Raw genomic sequence first — 23,189 nt, forward strand, 5'->3', positions numbered from 1 at the left:
AAACTCGCAGATTTACCACCATTTGTAGATTAATCATTAAAGAATCCGCTGTTGCTAGGAAAAAAAACAACAACAAAAGTTGGTAAAAAAATATGAATAAATTCTGTACATACAACGGTGACTTTTGAAAAGAAAGGAAGCTGCCTAACGCATGAACCATGCGCTCTCACTTTGAGGTGTTTCTACACCACCATTACTACTCCAGTAGAAAAATTCTACTGATTTCAGTAGAATGGCATAGATGTAGGATGGGGAATCCTACATTTCACAGGCTGAAGTGATAAGACAAGAATCAGTTTTATAGTTCAAGTATGCCTTGACTGCTGTTTCAAGATGTTATTCTGTGCTCCAGCAGTTACTATTAAGCTATTTAAAGGGAGAAGATACGTGACCGCCAAGGTGAGAGGTGGCAAAGATGCCATTTTCTCTAGAGAGGATGTAGCTCTTACTCCAATATAAATATGGTTTGTCTCCTTGCACCCAACACGCGCACTGATTTTTGCTTTCCTTCCATCAGACTGAAGATTCACAGACCTGATATAAAAAGCCTAGGCAGGTTCCCCATTATTATCTGACAAAGCCCCTTTTTAAGCAAAACCCACATTAGTTTTGGAGCCTAGTGCACATTTTTGTTGTTGCTAAGGCATTGCTTATTTCCACATGCTTCTTAAAAATATATAGTTTCCAGTGTTTGCTGCCGGTTCTCGCTTTTGAAAGCCTTGTAAGTTTGTCTGGCTGGTTTTTAAACTCCAGTTCCACCTCCTGCCCCTTCGGGCCTGGCGATTCTGTGTATTTTTTTTACTTGTTTCATATGAACTGAAATTCCTTTAGCATCACACCGATGGAATTACTGATGTGCCCCGAACTGCAACCCGCAAGGCTTGTGACTCTATGCGCAGGTTCTAGAATGGTTTGGGTTGGAAGGGACCTTAAAGGCCACCCAGTGGCACCCCCTGCCCTGGGCAGGGACACCTCCCACCAGCCCAGGTTGCTCCAAGCCCCGTCCAACCTGGCCTTGAACCCCTCCAGGGATGGGGCAGCCACAGCTTCTCTGGGCAACCTGGGCCAGCGTCAAGTATCTTCGAGCACTACAAGCCACTCTCGCCCTGCCTCTGCAGAAGCCTGCGAGGCGCGCAGGCAGCAAACCCGATTTCCATCTTGCTTAGCGGCCCTTTTAACCAAAATCTGTAGAAGTAAGAGGAGGGGGGGAAAAAAAAAAATAAATAAACGGCAAGTTATGCGGATACAGCGGTCCGACGGGCGATTTTACACGGCTTCCGTGGTGGAGGCTGCGTTTAAGGAGGTCGCCGGGCCACCCCACCATCTCCCTCCCAACTTTCCCCTCAGCCGCCCCTTCCCGAGAGGCCACCACGGCCTGAAGCCGCCAAATTCTCCGCACGACGGCGGGAGGGAAACCGGGTCCCCATTCCCCCACACGCACACACGCCCCCCCAACACACCGCCACACTCACCGTCCGGAGCGCTGGAAGCCACCTGAGGAAACGGGGGGGCGGCGGCGGCCCCGCGGCCTCGGCAGGCCCCGCCCGCCTCAACGCGGCCGCACGGAAAATAATGGTGCGCAACGGGGGAGCGCGGGGCTGAAGCCCCCGCGTCGCGGCCGTCCCCGTCCCCCCCCTCGGTTCCCCGTTCCCCCTCAAGGGCGGGGAACGGGGAACCGCGGGGGGGGACGGCCGCGACGCGGGGGCGGCGGGTCCGGCATGACGCAGCACGGGCTGGCGGCGTGAGGGCCGCCATCTTGGTGTGTTTATGGCAGCGCCGCGCGGCCATGTGACGGGAGCTTCCGGGGGCGGGGAGGGGAGGGGACGGGGCAGGGTGGCGGGGGGACATGGGGGGGACACGGAGACGGGGACATGGCGGGGGCGGGGGCACGGGGGAGGTGGTGGTGTGAGGGGTGACCCCGCCTCGGAGTAGCCCGTCGGCGTGGCGGGGTGTGTGGAGGCCTGTGGTGTGGTGTGGTGTGGTGTGGTGTGGTGTGGTGTGGTGTGGTGTGGTGTGGTGTGGTGTGGTGTGGTGTGGTGTGGTGTGGTGTGGTGTGGTGTGGTGTGCCTTGTACGTGTTGTGCGTGGGCCTGACGTGTTGTGTGGTTGCGGTGGTGTACGTGGTGTGGTGTGTGGTGGTGTGGTGTGTGTGCGTGTTGTGTGTGGGTGGGCATGTTGTGTTGTGTGGTTGTATGTGGCGTGTGGGCATGGGGTGTGTCGTGCGTGGGCGTGTTGTGTGTGTGTTGTGCATGGGCATGTTGTGTGGTTGTGTGTTGTACTTGTGCATGGACATGACGTGTTGTGTGGCTGTGTGGGAGCGTGCTGTGTTGTGGTGTGTTGTGTGTGCGTTGTGCATGGGCATGTGTGGTTGTGTGTTGTATGTGTTGTGCGTGGATGTGACGTGTTGTGTGGTTGTGGTGTTGCACATGTGTGTGGACGAGGTGTGTTGTGTGGGTGTGCTGTGGTGTGTGGTTGTGTGTGGAGGTGTGTGTGTGTGTTGTACGTGTTGTGCATGGACGTAATGTGTTGCGTGGCTGTGTGAGGGTGTGTTTTGTGTGGGCATGCTGTGGTGTGTGGTTGCGTGTGGTGTGTGGACGTGGGTGTGTTGTGTGTGGGTGTGTTGTGTGGGTGTGTTGCGCATGGGCATATTGTGTGGTTGTGTGTTGTATGTGTTGTGCGTAGACGTGATGTGTTGCGTGGCTGTGTGTGGGCGTGTTGTGTGAGCGTGCTGTGTTGTGTGGTTGTGCGTGGTGTGTTGTGTGTGTACATGCGTATGGGCGTGTTGTGTGTGGTGTGTTGTGTGTGTACATGTGTATGGGCGTGTTGTGTGGTTGTGTGTGTTGGCTGCAGGCTGGGTGTTTGCAGGCCTGTTGGCATGTGTCTTTGCATGTTGTGCGTTTGCGTGTGTGTTTGTTGTACGGTTGCACGTATGTGTGCAGGCCGGGTGTTTGCATGTTGCGCATGTGCGTGTTGTGTGTTTACACATGCATGTGCATGTTGTGCATGTGCAAAGCGTGCAAGTTCATGGTTTTTGTTCGCATGTTTTGTGTGTGCAGGCTGCGTGCATGTGTGTGTGCATGTTGTGTGTGTGGACGTGTGTTTGCATGTTGTATGTGTGCATGTTGTGCAGGCTCTGCGGGCGCCTGTTTGCGGGCTGTGCGTGTGCAGGCTGCCTTCGCATGTTGTGCAGGTGCAGGCTGTGCGTTTACATGTTGTGCATGCGCATGTTGTGCGTTCTCAGGCTGTATGTTTGCGTGTTGTGTGCGTTCATCGGCAAGTGCAGGCTGTGGCTGTGCAGACTGCATGTTTTGCGTTTGCAGGCTGTGCGTGTTGTGGGTTTGTATGTGTTGGATTTGCGTGGTTTGTGTTTGCAGGTTGCCTTTGCATGTTGTGCATGTGCAAGCGCAGGCTGTGCGTGTGCAGGCTGTTTGTATGTTTTGCGTTTGCGTGTTTTGTGGTTGCAGACTGTGTTTGTAGGCTGCCTTTGCATGTTGTGTGTGTGCAGGTTGTGCGCTTGCGTATTTTTGCGTTTGCAGGCTGTATGTTTGCATGTTGTGCGTGTGTATGTGCAAGTGCAGGCTGTGCATGTGCAGGCTGTATGTTTGCATGTTGTGGGTGTGCGTGTTGTGTGTTTGCAGGCTGTGCATGTGCAGGCTGTATGTTTGCATGTTGTGTGTGTGCAGGTTGTGTGTTTACATGTTGCACACGTGCGTGTTTCGCGTTCTCGGGCTGTGCGTTTGCATGGCGCGTGCCGGCTGTATGTTTGCATGTTGTGGGTGCGCGTGTTGTGCGTTTGCATGTTGTGTATTTACAGGCTGTGTGTGTTCATGTTGTGCGTTCACGTGTTGTGGGTTTGCAGGCTGTGCGTGTGCAGGCTGCATGTGTGTATGTTTTGTGTGTGCACATTGTGCATTTGCAGGCTGGGCGTGTTGGGGGTTGTGCGTGTTGTGCGTGTGCGTGTTTGGTGTTTGCAGGCTGTGCGTTTGCAGGCTGCCTTTGCGTGTTGCGCGTGTGCAGGTTGTGCGTTTACACATTGCGTGTTTGCATGTCGCGTGTTCTTGGGCTGTGCGTTTGCATGGCATGTGCCTTGGCATGTTGTGGGTTCGCAGGCTGTAAGTTCGCGTGTTGGGCATGTGCGCGTGCAGGCTGTGCGCGTGCAGGCTGTATGTTTGCGTGTTGTGTGTGTGTGCCGCGTGCCGTGCGTCTGCGCGTTGCGCGTTTGCGGGCTGCGTGTGCGTGCGTGTTGTGGGTTTGCAGCCTGCCCGTTTGCAGGCTGCCTTCGCGTGTTGTGCGTGTCCAGGTTGCGCGTTTACGCCTGTTTGCGCGGTGTGGGTTGGCGGGTTGTGCGTGTCCGGGCTGTGCGTGCGCACGCTACTATGTCGGTATTGTGGTGCGCGTGCCTTTGCGTGTTCGCATGTTGCGTGTTCGCATGTTGTGTGTTCCCAGACCCTCCCTTCGCAGACCGTGCCCGCAACCTGTGCATTCCCAACCCCTCATGCCCCCCATGCCGGTGTGGGGACACATCCACGGGGACCCCCGGGGCCGGGGCGAGCCGGGACGTGCGGCGGTGGCCCCGTCGGACCGCCGGTCCGACGGGGCCACCGCCGCACGTCCCGGCTCGCCCCGGCCCCGGGACTACAAGTCCCAGGGTGCCGCGGCCCGAAGGGGCGGGCGGGCGGTGCATCCCGCCGGTGCCCCCCCCCCCCCGCCCTGCTGATGTGTACGGGCCGCGGCGGCGGCTGGATGCGGGGGGAGCGGTTGGGTACGGCCGGGGGGGGGGGGCGGAGGGGTGAACCGGGACCGTCTGACGAGCTGTCCTGCCCCCGCAGGGATCCGTCCCAGGCTCCGATAGCAGGTTATGGCTTCTAAGCTGTTGCGGGCGGTGGTGCTTGGCCCCCCCGGTTCGGGGAAGGGGACGGTGTGCGAGAGGATCGCCCGCAGCTTCGGGCTCCAGCACCTCTCCAGCGGGCAATTCCTGCGGGAGAGCCTCGGCGGAGGCGGCGGTGAGTGGCTGCGGGGCTGCCCCGACGGAGGGGGAGGGCGGGCGGCGGGGACCGGGGGCGGGGGGTCGCCAGCCCCGGGGATGTTCGACGGGGCGGGGAGGGGAGGGGGATGAGGATGAGGATGGAGAGGGGATGGGGATGAGGATGGGCAAGGAGTGAGGATGAGGATGGGGAGGGGATGAGGTTGGGGAGGGGGGTGAGGATGGGGATGGGGAAGAGAAGAGGATGGGGATGGGGAAGAGATGAAGATGAGGATGGGGAAACCCACTCCTGGTTATGCCGCAGGTCTTTTTCTTTCCCTGGGGTTGGCACAGCTCATTCATTGCCATCTCCCTCCAGCCTGAGCTCACGGAACTGCCTGATAAAAGCGGGGTCTGATCCCGTGGGGAGCCGTGGGTGCGTAATAGTCCCAACCCTGTGCTGGGTGCGGGTATGGCTCCGGAGAAGCCGGTACAAATAACCCACCTGCTCCGGCACCAACGGTTAACGGTGGCGTCCGGGGACACAGGTCGCGTGTTATTAATAATAACTTCATCCTGCCTGAGGTGGCTGTGCAGGAGCGGGGTAAAAACTGCAACGTGGTGGACGGCAGATGGCTGGAGTGTTGGTGCACTCTGTGCCTCCCACCCACGGTGGGAGGGATGGATTGGGAACGTGCGTTCATCCACGGGGGAAACGCCGCTGGGAAAATTGCTGTGGGTGGCGGGGTCCTGCGCCGTGCCGTGCCATGCTGTATTGTGTCAGCCCCTGCAGCAAGGACAGCGGGGTGTCACCAGGCGCTGGTGCGTGTCCCCCGCTCCTTATGAAACTCCCTTGCAGAAAGTGGGGAGGTGGAGGCTCGCCGGGGTGGCTCTCTGCTCCTGCCCGTCCCGTGTTTGACATCCAGGTCCAGAGCCTTTGGGAGAACCGATGGTCTTTGCTGTGTTTGCGCCCCGGGCAGTGCTGTGAGATACTCCCCAGCCCTGGCCAGGCTCGGGAGCGGGTGCGCTGCACCCCGGCTTGCTGCTGTTAGGCAATCCCAGCGTATTTCTCTTTCCAGCAACTCCTTCTCTCCTCTGCTAATGTGTGAAAGACCAACCCAGAGGGGAAGCTGACTCACCGGGCAGAGGAACAGTAAACCGGCATGGATAAAAAAACAAGCCAAGAGAACGCAGAAGTGATTTCCCTTTTTAGAAGGGTAACAAAAAGGGAGGGGGGGGGGGGAAAGGGAGGGTAAAGTTTGAGAGAGCTGCGCACTCTGGCAGGGACATTGCACACAGCCCTGTGCTGGTCACTCATTTAAAAATATCCAGATTTCCTTTTATAAATAAAAAGGACAATAATATTTCCTTTGGAGGGAGGCTCAGAATTAGGAAAATCCCGATGATTGCTTTGGCTGAAGGGCAAAGCGCCTGGGTGAAAAGCAGGCAGAGGTGCAGGGCGTGGGAGCGGGGCAGTGCGACGGTGAGACTGGGTGCCCACCTGGGAACTCGCATGATCTAAACAAGCGGCTTTCCTGGGTTTTGTATTTCAGTTCATACTCTTACTGTAGAGCTTCTCTGGGGACACTGGAGAAGGAAGAAGGGGCTGTGAAGGGAGTTAGCTGAAGGTATTTCCCAAAGCGCATCAGGTTAATTCAGTTTCCAAAAGGAAACAACAATGAGAAATGTGGGTAAAATTACTCAGAAGTAAATCAGCCTTAGTTTTGTACAGCTGGCGTGACATTCGGGTCCCACCTTTGACTCAGCCTCTGGTTACAGCTCTCAGTAAGCTGCAGCTATTTGCTATTTTGTTTTGCTATTTGCTTTGGACAAGCTGTTACATGATGGCGCTGCGGTGTGCCAGCTCCAGGGCAAGCTAGGTGGAACTCGACGCTCCGCCTGAGTTTATCGTCTGCGCCACTGGCTTCGTGTTTTAGGGGATCTGGGGCCTTCGATATAAAAAGCCGTGTTACAGAGTCGTGGTCCCAAAGGGACCCATCAGTCCGGTGTTTGTATTCTCTGTCCCAGGATGGCAGGCAGGCATCGACGCACAGGGCATTTTCCTGCTTGCCTTTTCAAGATGTACAGTAGCCATGGCTGTGGGTCTCTGGCTCGGGCGGCACCGAGGACTCCAGCCACTGGAGGAAGCCCGAAGTGCGCGGCCTGGAGAGGTGCCCGGCTTGTCGGCGGTGTCGGTGGTCTCGTGGACTTCGCTTTCCAGCCAGGCAAAGCAGCTGAACACACGGCTGCTGCTGAATTGGTTGAAGTTTTGCTACAGTGACCCTGCGAGTACATCCGCTACCACACATTTATCTGTTAATTAGTGTCTTGCTTAGTGCGTGGCTGCTCTGCTGTAGGAAAGGCCCTTTTGAAGATCCTGGAAGACTTAGAAACTGTGTTTTTGGTGCTAGGCAGGGTTGCTGGAGGGAGGTGAGCGATTTCCTTGATCATTACTTGCCCCGGTACCCAGGGGGTTGTCTCTGGTGTTGGCAGCATCCCGGGGTCTTAGCAGGACTCAGCAGCTCATTTGCAATACAACTTATTTTCTTTTCCAAGTGGCTTTGGCTGAGGTTCTCCATCCCCTGAGAGACACGTGGGTCTTGCGTCTGGCCCACCGCTCCTTTTAATTTGCTTCGTTGGAGACAGAAGTGGCTCCTGTCCTCTCCTCGTGACAAATTTCATTTTGTTAGCGTCGACCAAAGTAAGCACCAAAAAAAAAGGCCAAGGGGGCTGTGGGCTGTGTGTGGCCAAGCCCTGTGCTCCTTCTCCCCACCTTTCCCATGGGTGACGGTCTTCGCTGGCAGAGCCGTGCACTGAGCCCAGGACCAAACCTGCCCTTTGGTTTTCCATCTTTACATGCGGGAGCAGCAGCGATACTCTGGCCGCTGGGGTTTCCCCTGGCACTGGCTGCCGCCCCGCAGACAGACCCCACTGTCCGTCCACCGAGCACGTCATGGCCCAAATTTGGGGCTGCAGCAGGCTCTGGCTCCCCTAAGTGAGGTCCTGCCAGCAGAGATGGGGTGGGAGCGAGGGCCCTGCATGCAGCGTCTGCATCAGGAAAGAAGTCCTGGAGTCCCAAAACCAGGGTGCCATCTGTCCCCGGCCAGCCGGGGTTGTTGCAGCGTAACAGCGCCGGTGCAGAGGTGGCTGCGGTCGGTGCCCTGTTAACCACCTGGGGTTTCTCCTCTCCATTAACTCCAGATTGCCTTGCTATAGCCTAAATAAAATCATGTAGGAGGTTGTGTCATAGGGCAGAAGGTCCAGGGTTATCGTGCAGGGTCTGGAGGCTGCCAAGCGCTGTGTTTGGGAACGGCCTCTCCTCCAGCCCATCCTGTCTGGTCTTGGGCGGCTGTTTTGTTACTCATGGCCTTGTCCCTCGGGGCTGTAATTCAGTGTTGCTTTGATAAGGAGGGATGGCTGCAGATCAGGGTTGCGTGGGGGAAGCCGCAGAGATCTTGAAGTCCCGTGTGTTAAAGGGCAGATTAAACCCACGGTCATTAGATTAATGGGATTAAGCGTGTGAGTCAAGAGGCCGTTTTGCATGGAGCTCAGCACTGCCGGGAGTCCCTGCCGGCCCATCTCGGGCAGCACGAGTAGCAGCCAAGGAGCCCCTTGCTACCTGGAACAATGGCAGAGCGATGCTTGCGGCCCCCCTCTGCACCTGGCCATGGCAATGGGGATTTTGGTGCTTCCATAGGTGCTGTGCAGTGCAGTAGGGGTGAGCCCCCCATCCTCACACGGGGGGACCGGGAGCTGTTGGGCATGGACCATCATTTTCCACCATGCCTGGGAAGGACTGGGATGCAGGGATGATGCGCTCCGGAGCATTGCAAGGTGTTGGGGGGATCAGGGCACCAGGCAGCTCTGCAGGTCCTTTATGCAAAATCCATGCCCATTCCTCCTCTGCGAGAGGAAGGGCAGCGACGCCATGTGTGCTTTGGAGGAGGGTGAGCAGGGAGGGAGAGCCTGGAGGGGCTTTGTTAGCTGTGTGGAAGCAGTCAGCACCCTGTGCTGGTGCGTGGACCCCGGGGGTAGTGCATCCCCCCCCATGCCAGGGCATGACCCCTGTGCCGGTGCCTGCCCCCCATGTTGCTAAGTGCACCCTATGTCGGTGCGTGCCCCCCATGCTGCTGCATGCCCCCCATACTGCTCTGTCTCCCCGACACACGTGGAGGAGAAGCATCCCCGGCAGCAGGAGTCGTCCATCGCGGAGCAGAGGAGAGCCGTCCACCCGGATCGGGGGCGTGGGAAAGCTGCAGCCTCCGTGATGCAGAGCTGTGGGCCTCCCCTATATTTCCAGACTTCGCAACTGCGTCTCGGTGTATTTTTGGTTTGCAGCAGCAGGCCCGGCTCCAGCAGCCCTGCTGAGCAGCAGCCGGTCCCTTGGATGGCCAGCCCTCCTCGGGGTGGCAGTGGGACCTTCTGCTGCAGCTCCAGCCTCCCTGGCCACCAGGCTCTGCCCTGGGAGCAGCTCTGCCTTCCCTGCAAGCCTGTGGCAATGTGCAGACCATGTGAATAAATATTAAAAAACGTAGGCGGATGCAATAATATTTATGCCCTAGCAGGTCTCCGTGCTGGTTGCATAAGCCTTCATGTATTATTTCCATCCCCGTGTCCTTTGCTTCCCCAAGCAAGAGAGCTGCCAGCAGTGCTGGCGACGTATGGGCAGCGACAAAAAACTCATCATTGAAAAAAGGTATTTTCTGCGTGCTGCGCCTGGCAGCCACCGTGGCTCCGAGCAAAGAGCCGCTCAGCGGGGTGAGCCGAAATGCCTTTATGGAGCGGCGGGAGGGGGACGTGCCGTGGTCCCCATCCCCGCAGTGACTCAGCCCTGCAGGCTGGTGAGTCAGTGCCTGCTCCCTGCCCCGTTTCGGAGGCAGGTTTCCAACTGGGGAGCGTGGCTGGGCTGGCAGCACCGACCTGCCCTGCTTTCCTGCCAGGCATCGTCCGAAGACCATTTTGGGAGCCTGTGAGGTTTTCTGTGCATGTCCCAGTGCAGGCTGCATCAGGCTCCCCCATTACATCAGATGAACCCTGTCTAGAAACTGTATATCTTGCAAAAAAAAACAACCCTCCTGCAGCTCAGGAATTCGACCCGTGTCCAGATGCATGTGCCTGCCTGGTCTGACATCTTGCTGCAGTCTGGAAAACCAGAGCCTGCCTCCAAATGCAGGATCCCGTGGCTCTTTTTTGGAGAGGACTCGTACTTTGGGAGGGCTAAAATGTGCCGTCCTCAGCAAAAACCTTGCAAAAATTGATTGCAAAATTGTTCATTTCTGGTGACAAGTGCTATTTCAGCTGCTGTCGGAAGAGAGCAGAAGAGGTGTCAATTGGGTCCTCGTCTGAGAGGAAAAGGCCGGGCCTCTTCTGGTGGCAGGATCAGGACTTGTCACTTGCAATGGCAAAGAATATTTGCATTTCCCAAACAGTTTATTTGTGTCTCTGAGTGGCTAAAAGAAAATCGCAGGCAAACTGTCATGTAAAAAAACAACTGAATTTCTCGCATCTCTCCTTGAAGGAACATCTGCTTTTCCCCAGCTGCAATAAAAATATGAGCAGAATAAACCCTTATTACATTGGCTGCTGGCAGCAGCTGCCCAGGTGATGCCAGGCTGCCGTGAAGGTGGATCCAGACATGGTGTTACCTGTGCAGAAACCACCGCTGGCTTCTCCTCCGGCGCTGTCGGTTCCAGCTGAGTGATGCGGGGGAGACCCAGGCAGGAGCCTGGTAACGTGTATTTACCTTGCAGTTACACCGCAATTACGTTCTCAAGGATTTGATCTTGGAAAGAGTGTTCTTATCTGAGCGTATCTTAAGTTGAGGCTCTGAAGTCTTAAAGCCCTTTGGATGGGAATCCTGCTTTCAGCAGTGATTTAACAAACGCCTTGAGGTCTGGGTTTCCCATGAGCTCTCTGGGGATGCCTGTTTACTGCCGTGTTTTGCATGCGAAGTGGTGAATTTACACCTCTTCAGATCATTTATAAATGATGACACCAGCTTTTCCTGGTGATGCTTGTACATGGAACTTTGTGCCTACATGCCAAATGTTACCAGATCTGCAGGCATTGCTCAAATGCATCATTTGTCCTCCTGGCTTTACTGGAAACCTTCTCCGGAGCCCAAGAATTTGCAGCTGTGGCTCAGTACATATAGGAACAGGCATTATTAGCATCCCGTATTTGGCACTAGCGTTGGTTTAAAGCAAGCAGTGAGCCAGGCAGCGGGATGTTGGGCAGATCTGTGTCCCGGGATGGGGTGACCATCCACCGTTGGAGGGACACACGGAGGTTGGCTGCATCCCTTGCAGCTGGGCCAGTGTCTTTGTGACATTTGATATCCATGACAGCATCACCTGCAACCACATCGGTGCCATCTTCAAAACCTATGGAGCTTTGTGTGTAGCACCTGATGCGCATGTCTGGTATGGCAGTGACAGTCCTAGTGTCCCTTGCTGCCATCAGCTGGCTCGCAGGGCTGCCAGGGCTTGGCCGGTGCTCCCTGTGTTCCTGCTCTCGGATATTTCAGGCATCTCCATTTCTACTAGCTATGAGCAGAGGGATGCTGCCGAAAAGCTCCCTCATGAGCAATTTGGGAGGACAGGCAGAATTTGAGGGGGAGCGATAGTTTTTAAGCGGAAATGTCATGCTTTTTTTTTTTTTTCCCTTCTCTTGAACAGAAGTTGGCGTCTTGGCAAAGCAGTACCTTGAGCGAGGCCTTCTGGTGCCGGACCATGTCATCACGCGCGTGATGATGACGGAGCTGGAGAAGCGTCGAGAGCAACACTGGCTGCTCGATGGTGAGTGTGCTGCCGGCGTCCCCTCTGGACAGGAAAATCCCAGCCCCCTTTAAAAAATCATTTTGCTGCTAATGGTTTGGCAGCACCAGGAGCGAGAAAATCCAGAAGGTGCCTTTGGTGGTGGTGGGAGGAGAGGCAGGAGTCCACCTGCTTGCAGAGACATCTGCCCGCAGGTGTTGCATCCCTCTGCCTGGAGCAGCAGCACGTGAGTGTCCAGCCAAGTCCTTGGCGCATGTCGGGGAGAGGGGAAGGCAGGGGAAGGAGATGGGTGTTTCATCAAAGCAGAGCCAGAGAGCAGAGCAGGGCTGGAGGCAAGCCAAGAAAAACCTCTTACCGCCTCCGTATGTGTGTGAAGGAGCTACTCATCCCAAGCCCTGAAGCCACCTGAGGTGCGGGTGGAGGAGACGCTGAGAGCAAACCGGCGAGGCAGGCGGTGAGAGGAGCAGCAGAGGGTTCGCCAGGAGCTCCTGCAGCCCTCGGCGGTGAAGCTGTGTGCCAGCAGCCATGACGCATCACTGCCCGTGGCCTGGGAGCTGGCAAGTGCCCATGGCAACTCTAGAAGTCACTCTGGGGCTTGGATAGGGGATGCGGCAGGGCTCAGTGGGTCACACTCACCTGCAGTGTTGGACACAGGCAAGTGTGACGTATGGCGACAAGCAGCCGTGGCTGTTGTAGGGGGAGAAACAGATCCCTCTCCGATCTGCTGGAGCTCTTTGAAGGAGTCAGTGAATACGTAGATAAGATGGAGCCACTTGATTTGTAACAGACCTGGGCTTTCGGAGAGCTCTCAGGCTCCTGATAGGGAAAATATGAAATAGATTACAACTAAAATAAGGCTGCGGTTTAGTGCCGTGGACTGGAGGGCTGGTGGAGCTGGGCTTCTATTTTATGATTTTTATGATGAGGTCAGGTTGGACGGGGCTCTAAGCAACCTGATCTAGTTGAAGATGTCCCTGCTCATTGCAGAGGCGTTGGACTAGATGGTCTTTAAAGGTTCCTTCCAAACCAATCCATTCTATGATTCTTCCCCATGTGGCCCTGGGTGGCCCCAGAGGAGGGCTGGCTTGTGCTGGGGCTTGGGGTTCAGCCAAGCTCTTCTCACCCCAGTGGGCACCAGGGATCCATCAGCATTGGCACTGCGGGTCTGGCAGTGTCACCCCCCCTGGGCTCACAGGGAAGGATGTCAGAGACCTCAAGGCCTGTAGATTCAGGCTGCCTTGAAGAGGCCTGTGAATCCCCACTATTAAAATTTCATTATTCTTGCCATAACGCCACTTAATTCATCAGGGGTCACGGTGATTAACAAATATTGCAGCAACAAACGCTGCATAAACAAGTGCATATTTCGTTGTATTAAAACTGTGGCATTTCAACATATTGACGGGGGTTTGCATCGACATGCTCAGATTTGGGTTCTTGCAGCTGGGAATGCTGATTTATCATGGTGCGACCCCCAGCAGCCTGGCCCGGGCGCCAGCTCCCGTTTCGGTAGGACTTTGTGTTGAGGGTGATGCAAGGGCAAAGCAATTCTGGCCGTGGGCTGGTAACGAGGATTTTGGGAGCCGCCTGCTTTGTGTGCTGACCTCTGCTTACACCGAGATGTTTGAGGGATGAGCTGCCCCTGAAGCTACAATCTGAACGCAGGCAGCAGCGATGCTGGCAGCGCTGGGCCATCACGTTCCTCCTCCTAATTTTGGGCGAATTCATCTGCCTGGGGGTGCGAGGGGTGGCTGCAGTCAAGAGCCCCACTCCAGCAGTACTGTGACAAGGAGCGTATTTATTTCGGGTGGTCCGTTTGATAACATAAATAACAGACCGACTTTACTTGGCAAGGCAGACTAAATGTATTATTTCTTATAATGGCCGATTCATTCCCTGTGCCGATGTCCTGACAAGCTCTCGGCTAATAATACTCTGCGAAAAGCCTGGGAGGTCTCAGAGGGTTTTATGGATGTAAAAAACGGTTAAAAAATGAAAGAGAAAGGTGTTGTCAGCAGAGAAAACTGGAGAGGGCACCATTGCAGAGTCACCCCTGGTTGTGATCCGGCAGCAAGAGTAGATGCTCCCACCCGCTCGCTGACTTTTCCCAACAAAAGGTACCGCCTGGTACCTTCAGAGGATGGGGGTTTCAGAGAGCTGCGTGATGGCTGTGCAAACCATTTTATTGCAGTATCCTTGATGTCCTCCATGTCAACCAGCAGCGTGTTACTCATCTATGTGCAACTTTTTGTTTCCTTCAGGTTTTGCTTCATAATTCCAACCTTTCTCCCCATTTTATTGTTGCCTATGCCCTCTTACTTGCCTCCAGCCCCTGTGCAGAAACGCTGGCCCTGCACCAGACACGACTTTGCAGGAAAACATGAGTCCATGTGTTGTATTTCAGGAGTCGGTGCTGTAGGAGCTATTTTTTATTGTAGCCATATGGTGGATGCCTGTCTTTCACACCGCTTGTGCTATAGCAAGGAGCCGCCATGGTTTTGCAGCTCTGGGGCTGTGGGGCGGGTGGTTTTGCCTCCATCCCTGCTGCTTTCCTGCCTCTCCTCACAGCCCCTTTCTGTTGCGGTGCCTGCACAGGTTTCCCTCGGACACTGGGGCAAGCCGAGGCGCTGGACAGGATCTGCGAGCTGGACCTGGTGATCAGCTTGAACATACCCTTTGAGACACTGAAGGATCGCCTGAGCGCCCGCTGGGTCCACCCGGCCAGCGGGAGGGTGTACAACATGGACTTCAACCCCCCCCACGTCCAGGTAAGAGCCCATAGCATCGGGGAGAAATTCGCAGAAGGAAAAGATCAGAGAAGCCTTTCTCTGCGTGAGCTGAGATTGTAAAAAAAGCATTGGTGAAGAAATCCCAGGTAGTAAGTGCTGAGCACCAGAGGGCTTTGCCCTCGGGAGCCAGCCTGAAGGAGTTGTGCTAAATGTTAATTAGGAAAATGGGATTTATGTTAAATGCTGTCTGAGGATGCTCGATCGCTGCGGAGCAGGATGAGGCATTTGGCAGTGGTTGCATGGCAGGGAGCTGCAGCGTGGGCGATGGGGCGATGGCTGCATCCCCTTGACGGTGTTTGCCTTCTGCAGGGCATCGATGACCTGACGGGTGAGCCGCTGGTCCAGCGCGAGGACGACAAACCCGATGCCGTTGCTGCCAGGCTCAGAAAGTACAAAGATGCTGCAAAGCCAGTAATAGAGTTGTACAAGTGAGTTGGACCATGCGAATAAATCACAGCGTGCCTGTAAAAACAGGCATGAGTGAGGTTTTCACCAGCCAGTCCCGTGCCTCCGCCCCGACAGCCCGAGGAGCCCCAGCACGGCCCACGACAGGTTTTTTGGGGCAGATCACTGCGGTCAGCCCAGCCCTTCATTGCAGCCAAGCCCTGGCCCTGTTTGGAGGGAGCAGGCTGATGTAAAGAAATTCACAGCTCCTGTTTGTCTTTCTGGGCTCCACAAAGGGCTTTTGCTGGTTGCTGGCGGTGGGAGGGACTTTTTGCTGTGGCAGAAGGTGTTTGCAAACCCCTCCTCCTCCCTAGCTCCTCTGCACTGGGTGGGAGCCTCTTTGCTTTGCAGAGGTGCTGCCCATCAGCGCTAGGACACCTAACCAGTTGAGAGTCCTAGCTTTCTTTTGGGTGAGTGTCCTCCAGCAGAAGAGGTGGAGAAGCTCAGAGATGCCTCAGACCCTGCCTTGCCCACGCAGAGCCGTCACTGAGCGAGGCGAGGGTCTGTGGGCGGTTGGGGACGGTGACCTTGCAGAGAGCGGCTCCCCTCCTGCACGCGTCTGTGAGCCGCTTTCTGCCCTGCTTCAAATAAACTCATTTGCCCCTGTGCTCTGCAGACGCAGGGCGCTACGTGCTGTGCAGTCAGGCACCCTGCAAAACATCGGTCCAGGACCACGGGGCTGGGGCGGATGGGTCTGCTGTGGGCACAGACATGCTTCAGGGCTTGTCCCTTCTGTGTCACTGGTAGGTTGGGGCAGTCGTCCCCTGGCCAAGTTGGGAATAGCTGGATTGCCATAGGGTGGCAATCCCCTGCTGAAAGGGAGAGTTTTTAAAAGCAGAAGTGGTCCATGCCCTTGCAGGGAAGGGGGGAATCAGGGCCCTGAATTTCCCACTCGCTTAAGCACATGAATAAATCCTGCTGATTTATGTCTATAAAGTCCTTTAGAGAGCAAGTGGTCTTTAGGGGGAGGAGGATGAGCTGTTATCCTGGGTAATGTGACTATTTGGGTTGTCTGTTTGTCTCGTCCACGTGTGAGTGCAGCTATGGATGGGAGCAGCCACCGCTGGTCCCCTTTATCCCCCCTGTCTTGCCCAAAAAACTGTTGGTGAGCTTCCAGCCTGGCCGGGCTGTCTCCTTCCGACGGCCAACGTGACAGCAAATACCCCCGTCCTCAGGGCTGCAGATACCCCTGGTACTGACGTCTCCTCCCGTCTCTCTTCCAGGAGCAGGGGCATCCTTCACTCCTTCTCGGGGACAGAGACCAACAAGATCTGGCCGTACGTGTACACCCTGCTTTCCAGCAAGATCCCACCCGTTATTTCGGATGAGGAGAACTAAACAGCCCATGCCAAGGACCAAGAGTTAACGCCATCACGGAGTTGCTTTCTCTGCACGGTCCTGGGGCTGTGCTCAGATTAGGTGATCGTGCAGTATCTAAAGTCCCTTCCCTGGGTGTATGGGGTGACATCTGTGGATACACCGTTACAGACAGTATCAGGGGGAAAAGATCTTTGCTTATAAGGTCAAGTCTGCTAGAATAAGGGTTTTTTTTCTCTTTTGAGGCTATAAAGTATTCCTGCCTGCGATCCAAGTACACACACAGATTAGCGATGCAGAGCTGGGTAACGATCATACCAGGTTTACACAGCTTGCCATGACGTCCCCGCCACCCCCATACAAAGCCCAGTCTCTGTTTGAGCCTTCAGCCTACCATCCTTTTCCTCCCCGGTACCATTTACCGCAGATTACTCTCCAGGTTGTTGGGGTTTTTTTTTTAAATATAAATTGTTTTCTATAAAATTTATTTCTCAGAGAAATAAGGCTCTAAAAAGCAAGACTTAGCCCAGTGGGAATTGGTGAGCGACGTGGAAAACATTTACACTACAAAGCTCAGAAACATGAAGATCATATTTCCGGTATTAATACACATAAAAGAGGGAAAGCATTGGAGGTAAAACACGCACTTGTGCTTCTTCCGTAGACAGAGGTGAAACCCCTCTTACAAAAAGCTGCTGTACAGTCTAGTTTTCATGAGGCGCTGCGACACTGAGCAGGATCTGTGCTGGGGATGAGCTGCGCTCCTTTGTGCTTACCTTGTTTGTAGCTTTTCATACTACAAGATACGGTCGTGTCCTAAGAGTTTCTCCCGAAGATGTATTTTAATGTCTGCTTCAGTTCTGGGGAGAAATCAAGTCATTCCATCTCCTGTGCTGCCTTTTGTCCCTGAGCTCCCCCGGCGAGGGGGTGTTCCCTAAGCAGTTCCCGCTGCGGCCGCAGCATTCCCAGCAGAAGCGGCTCCCTCCCCATGAACGCGGGACACGAGCCTTCCCTTCCCCGGGACGCATGCAGGGGCTGCCGAGGGCCATGCCCAGGCATTTCCCCGAGATTTACAGAATCACCTGCACGTGTCGCCCCTCTTTTCGCGCACAGGAGCTTTGGGGCCGGGTGGAGTGGCTTTTCTCAACTGGAAGTACTGTAACCCCCTTTGGTGGTAGGATGCAGTACCTAAGCAAAGGGGATGTTCTTTATGTCTCCTCGAGTTGCCTTATTTTATAGAATATATATTTAAGAAAAAAGCAAGAAATGTATTTTTAAAAGTTTAAAAAAAAAAAAAGCGCTGAATTTTAGCATCGACCTTTGGGAACTCTGCACGAAGCCGCTTGTGTTCGCAGAGCGTGCTGCAGGCTGCCGGGGGGGGGCTCAGCAGGAGGGCAGAGAACCTGTCACTCCCCGACACCCGTTTGATTAATTAGAGCAGCCTGGGCAAGTTTCTGTTGCTGACATGTCACTGTTTTTATTTTTGCTTGGAGAGCGGCCCCGCCGCCGGGGAGGGGGAGCTGGCTGGGTTTTTTAGGGATGCACGGGCTCCGTGTGCGAAACTTCAGCACATCCCCAGGAGTCTTTTATCCCTGCTGAGCCACCCGCATCCTGGCGCTATCAGAGGAGCCCCCGATGTTTGCGCTCTCTGTCGGAGGCAGTTTTGCCCTGGTGTTCTCCTGATAACAGTCAGAGGCCGTTGGGCATCTTCCGAGTGGGACCTGCCCCTGTGCTGCCTGCTCGCTGCCTGCCTGCGGGTGAAAGCCATGGTGCGGCAGCAGCAGGGGAGGGCTCTGCATCCCGCCTGGATGGGAAATTCCCGGGTGGGAGACCAGAGGGACCACCAGGTTTCACTGCTGTCCTTGGGGGCCTTTCCATCCCCCCGCCCTGAAGCTCCCAGGCTGGGAGGAGGCAAATCTTCCACCCTGCAACGAAATCCTGTTTAAGAAAGATTTTAGGTTTTCCCACGACCCTCGGACGAAGTTCTGTGCCGTTTTTAAACACAAATCTAGAAATAGCCAAAAATGTGCGTGCTCTTCTCTTTCTAACAGTGTTGGGCAGGGGGGGAGCAGACGACGGGGTGGGGGGTTAGGCTTTAAAAGCAGCCTGGCCGCGGTGGGCGGCTCTGCCAGGGCCGAGCGCTGGGCAGGGGGCTGCTCCCTGCTTTCCCTTGCCCAGCTCTCGTGTCTCATCCTTCTCTGCTGCAAAACGCCTCCTGGTGCAGCGCCCAGCAGCAGGACAGATGTTTTTGCCCCAGGAGAGCCACCCAAGCACTTGTTTTAAAGACTTCGAGCCCTAGAGTAGATGTAGAAATCCCGTGACTCTGCATGCATCAAGCCCTTGGGATAGGTTTTTCTACAAGAGTTGTTGTATGGTTCATTTTCATAGACCAAATACTGGCAGGGATGAGGTCCCGGAGTGATACGTGTCCCTCGCCTTTCCTCCCCGCCGCGCTCCCCTTTGGTACTTTACTGTGAATTTCACGCCTTTTCTAAAGCGACAGCAATTTTGTACCGACCCAAAATACTGTGTCTCCCCGCGCGCGGGGCACTGCTGGCACGTCGCGCTGAGTTTTCTTCCTGGAGTTTCTTCCCAGTGAATCGCTGCAGCTGTGTTACTGCTCGAAAGATGTAAATAAATTTTTTCTCCTGCTTATCCCTTGTCCCCGCAGTTTCTGTGTGTGAGTTCTACCCAATCGCCGCTGAAAGCTGGGCTCTGCGTGAGCCCTTGCCCTGTGCCAGGGCCGTGGGACGAGCCTGCAGGTGGCGGGTCATTTTTGACCAGGGTTTTATTTGTAGGAGCCGATGAGGAGGAGGAGGGGGAGGAGGGAAGGAGAGGAGTCAGAGCATCCCCACTTAAACACAGCAGAAAATCCCTCAGTAAGGCAGGGGGGTCCTCCACGTTTTGGATTGGGGCACGATACTGCTGTTGAGGTCCCGTCTTACAACTCCTTTATTGGATATAATCCAAAATATCAGTTAAAAAGCCAGTTCTGACAGTGCGGATGAAGCCGGTTACTCCTGCCCTCCCATCCTTGTTGCATGCGAAGTGGTTTTTATTTTCCTATTTAACTTCCCCCCATAAAAGTAATGGAGAGCAGTGGGCACAGCAAGGCTCTGGCTATTGCCTGTGCCCTGTGTCATCCATCACATGCATTTTGGTAGAGGGAATTAAAAGCCGTAAGCTGATGGGTGGAGAAGATTCAATCATTTTTTGCTTTTTTACTTTAATTCCCAAATAGCAGCTTTGGGGCCCTCGGTCCTCTATTTGGCATAAGCAAAGACTCTGAAATGATTAGGGAGGAATTAAAAAAAAAAGGGTGATAAGCAGGGAAAGCGCTGCCGGGAGGTGAGAAAGCAGAGGCAGGGCTGCCCGTTGGCCTCAGCATTGCGGGCGAAGGAGCCGAACCCGTCGGGAGGGGGGTGGGAGATGCCGGGGTTCAGGGTCCCGGCGATCCGGAGGCAGAGAAGAGATGTGTTGCCTCCGTGCAACTTCATCCAAGAGTGCAAGGGCAGATAAATATCGGGAGGAAAAAGAGCTACGTAAGCCAGAAAATGAACTCAGTTCAAAAACAAAAGTTTGGAGGTCAAAAAGCAGAGGAATATGTGAGCAGTGCCAAAATCAAGCTGAGACCAAAGCCTTGGCTTTCCCGAGGCGCCATCAGGGGACCTGGGGTGGCCCAAGGGTTGGTGTCCCCATCCCTACAGCTGCAGCCCGCGCCGGGGTGCTGCCAGGGACACACACCCAAACCCGGGGACACAGACGAAGCACCCCAGCACCCGCAAAGTGGCATGTCCCTGCGGGGCTGCTCAATATTTCTTTGAATTTCAGAACAACGCTGAGAGCATTGGAATTCCCACCTTTCTCTTATACTTGCATATGCTGTGCAAGATCGATCCCTTCCCGTAAGGTTTGCAGTATATTATTATTTCTGCACTCCACGCTGCCTATTTACAGCCCCGCTGTTTTAAGTTGTCCTTTGGCGTATCTGCCCCCGGGGACCTGTGCCTTGAACTCCTCTGTGGTTTCCCCATCAGCCATTACACCCCTCCGCTTCCCCCAGGCGCTGTGCCGAGAGATTAAAGTTGCTGGGATGCTCCGATACGGTGGGGATGGGGGATACCCAAGGAAGAAAACGGGAATTACTGACGACTGCTTGGAATAAATGGCACTGACAGCTCGTAACCCCATCGCATCTGCAGTTATGCTGTCATAAAGGTTTTGGGGCAATTAATAGCGTGTTTGTAGCATCAGCTAGCTCTAGCCTTCCTGGGTACCCAGGGAAAGTGCCTGGACCGGCACGCCGCCCTGTTCCCGGCTCTGCAAATCTTTGACATGCCACATCCGAAGGATTTAACCTCCTCCAAAAAGAAAAAAAAAATCAGGGGAAAAAAAAATAAATCAGGGGAAAAAAAAAAAAAAAAAAGCAGCTTGCTTAGGTTTGCGCTTGCTGGATCAGCCCTGCAGGCTCCCGATCCCACTCCATGCCACATTTTGGAAGATGTGATATGTCTGCCTCCATCCTCATCCTTCCCTCCGTGTCGGTGATCCCAAATATAACCCGGCAGCGCAGTTCCCAGGCAGCGGCGTCCCAGCCCGCGGCCGCCGCCGCCCCGTGACCCGGCACCGGCCGCCGAATGAGGCGGGGGAAGGCGGCGTGCGGGAGCGCAGCCGGGCCCCCCGCCGCCCTGCCGCAGGAGCCGGGAGCGGAGGATGCGCGGGTGTGAGAAGCGAGGTAAGGACGGGCTGCGCGGCGGCGGGAGGGCGAGAGCGGCGTCCCGCCGAACGCGGGAGGTTGTTGTTACGGCCGGTTTGTGCTGAGTAACCATCGGGAAGGCGCGGCGGGAGCCGGCAGCTCGGGAAAAAGCCTCCCCACCCCCCCCCCAAAAATAATAATAATAATTCCTGCTTTAAAGCCTTGTTATGTAATGGGTTTGAGGGAAGGAATTGCACGGAAAACCGCTTCTCCGGGCAGCGGCCGCAGGGATTGCTGCTGCCCGACGGCAAGCCGAGGCGCTGGAATTCGTCAGCGTCTGCCCGGGTATATCGCGATGAATCGCGATTAATCGCCTCGAGCCGCCGCCTGCTCCGCACGCCTCAGTAGCTCCGCGCAGCACACGAGCGTCTCCTCTGGCACCCCGAAATGGGTGTTTGTCAGTTTTAGGGCTGCGAAAGCTCTTCGGGCATATCGCCTTCAATGAGGAAAGGAAAAAAAAAAAAAAAAAAAAAAAAAAAGAGTGATTTTCAGGCTTTAAACAACAATCGCGGCTTATGTCTGAGCGTGGCTGTACTTCCTACACGAAGGGTAACTGGGTGTATATTTGCGTATATAAATGCTGCTATGAAATACTGAAATCCAGCCTTTTGCAGCGCACCCACTGGGAAGCTGACCTTCAAGCCCCCCCCCCCCCATTTTCTTATGCCGAGGCAAATACAGAGCCGCATTCCCTTTAAAAACCAACTTCAGGCCAGAAAAGAGAAGAAAAATAAAAATATATATAGCTAAATGCATCCGTCATTGCATTTGCTTCAGCCCTGCTGGGGCAGCCCCTGGCAGGTGCCTCGGGGGGGGGGGACAGCAGGGACGGGGCTGCTGCTCCCCACTGTCCCACTGCTTCAGGTAGGTGTGTAGCCCCCTCGGCATCACCTTGGGAATATCAGGAAATATTTAATGGTTTGCTGATGCATTTGTGGCTGTCGTTATTACAGTCTTATTTTGGGGACTGACAAGGAGAGGAGGAGGAGGAGGAGGGGGAGGAGGAAGAGGGGGAGGAATATTTTGGACAGGCCCCCAGGACTGCAAACTACAGACTTCATTCACCTTCGGCGTTTAGACGGGGGCCTCCATCTTCTGATATCCCTCCAACCGTGGATTTCTCTTAGTCATAGCCTTCCCTGAGAAAAATAAATAAATAAATTAAAAAATCAAATCGGCGTATCAAGTAATTCAGATGGCACAGGCAGCATGGAGACGAGCTGGGCTGCACTATATTTAGCCAGCCGTGACACAGCCGGCTTGTTTATGGTCCCAGAAACGCTCCCAGCCGATAGATGCAGGATTTCGGAGCAGCCGCAGCCTTTAAGGAGGAACCGCATTTTTGTCCTTGAGCGCCGGGTTTTTCCTGCGCGCCGCCGGCAGCGTGAGCGCCAACGTTTAATTGCTGACCCGACTAATCCCCCGCGCGGACGGCTTTGCCCCGCTGCAGATTAATCCCGGGGCCTCCCGCTGCACCCGCCGCCTCGCTCTCCGCGACCCCTCCAGGCTGGATTTTTGGGCAGGATTTGCTAAAATCCGTCCCGCTTCGCTGCAAAAATATGGTGGCAGCCCCTGGGTCCGTGTGGAAAAAGGGAATCGCTGGACTGTAGTGGTGGAGAGTTTGGTACCCACATGTGCCGCTTGGGTTTTGGGATTAAAATTGGGCTATCGAGGCTCGGGGGCTCGGTGCCAACAACACAAGGTTGTATTTTGCCGTACCCCCAGCTCTGCTCGGGTGGCTGAAATTCGCCTTGCGAAGGGAATTAGCATCACCAGCGCGCGGGGGATGTAGCAGGGGATATAACCCCAGCGTCCGTGATGAACGGACAGACCCAAAGGGGCGGCTGCTCCTCTCCCGGGATGCTCCGGGGACGGGGAGATGTCTGAAACCGCTGCGCAGCTGCTCATGGGGGTCCGGTCTTTGCTGGGTGCGTGGTGTCCCGCAGCACCCAGATCTGGAGAAGAAAAACCTCTGGCTGCTGGGAACGCGGGCTGGAAATCCCAGCTGCGACCGGGCCGGACTGAGATACTGTAATTTCCATCCGCCGTAACAATTAGATTGTAGATGCTTTTTTCAGGGGTGGATAAAGCAGCTGTGGGAAGCTCTCAACGTTAAAATGCTATAAATATTACTTTTTATTATTT

The 23,189-nt window shown here is 55.1% G+C and overlaps 2 protein-coding genes across 5 annotated transcripts in view; both read left to right on the forward strand.

The window, feature by feature from the left end:
* Positions 1–893: 893 nt before the first annotated feature.
* On the forward strand, positions 894–18,943 carry AK4 (adenylate kinase 4). 4 transcript variants are annotated; one of them, XM_074598641.1, is made up of 6 exons: positions 894–1,575; positions 4,829–5,002; positions 11,640–11,759; positions 14,334–14,506; positions 14,837–14,955; positions 16,195–18,943. In XM_074598641.1, the coding sequence occupies exons 2-6, from the start codon at positions 4,858–4,860 to the stop codon at positions 16,307–16,309; spliced, it is 672 nt and encodes a 223-aa protein (XP_074454742.1). In that variant the 5' UTR covers positions 894–1,575; positions 4,829–4,857; the 3' UTR covers positions 16,310–18,943. The 4 variants fall into 4 exon arrangements, with proteins under 4 accessions (XP_074454742.1, XP_074454741.1, XP_074454739.1 ...); XM_074598640.1 differs by lacking the exon at positions 894–1,575 and adding an exon at positions 1,702–1,759; XM_074598638.1 differs by lacking the exon at positions 894–1,575 and adding an exon at positions 1,900–1,949.
* A 1,802-nt stretch (positions 18,944–20,745) lies between these two features.
* Positions 20,746–23,189, forward strand: part of DNAJC6 (DnaJ heat shock protein family (Hsp40) member C6) — a 52,775-nt gene continuing 50,331 nt past the window's right edge. Inside the window, exon 1 of the mRNA XM_074598361.1 lies at positions 20,746–21,023. The gene's annotated coding sequence lies outside the window, so the exon portion shown is untranslated. The remainder of the gene's footprint in view (positions 21,024–23,189) is intronic.

Source organism: Larus michahellis, chromosome 8 (genome assembly GCF_964199755.1).
Source record: "Larus michahellis chromosome 8, bLarMic1.1, whole genome shotgun sequence".
NCBI classification, from domain to species: domain Eukaryota; kingdom Metazoa; phylum Chordata; class Aves; order Charadriiformes; family Laridae; genus Larus; species Larus michahellis.

Excerpts from the sequence above, each read along its gene's own strand:
- AK4 (XM_074598641.1), top strand. The coding sequence starts at position 4,858 with ATGGCTTCTAAGCTGTTGCGGGCGGTGGTGCTTGGCCCCCCCGGTTCG. Across the intron at positions 5,003-11,639 it reads GAGCCTCGGCGGAGGCGGCG|AAGTTGGCGTCTTGGCAAAG; the intron begins GTGAGTGGCTGC and ends TCTCTTGAACAG. Across the intron at positions 14,507-14,836 it reads TCAACCCCCCCCACGTCCAG|GGCATCGATGACCTGACGGG; the intron begins GTAAGAGCCCAT and ends TGCCTTCTGCAG.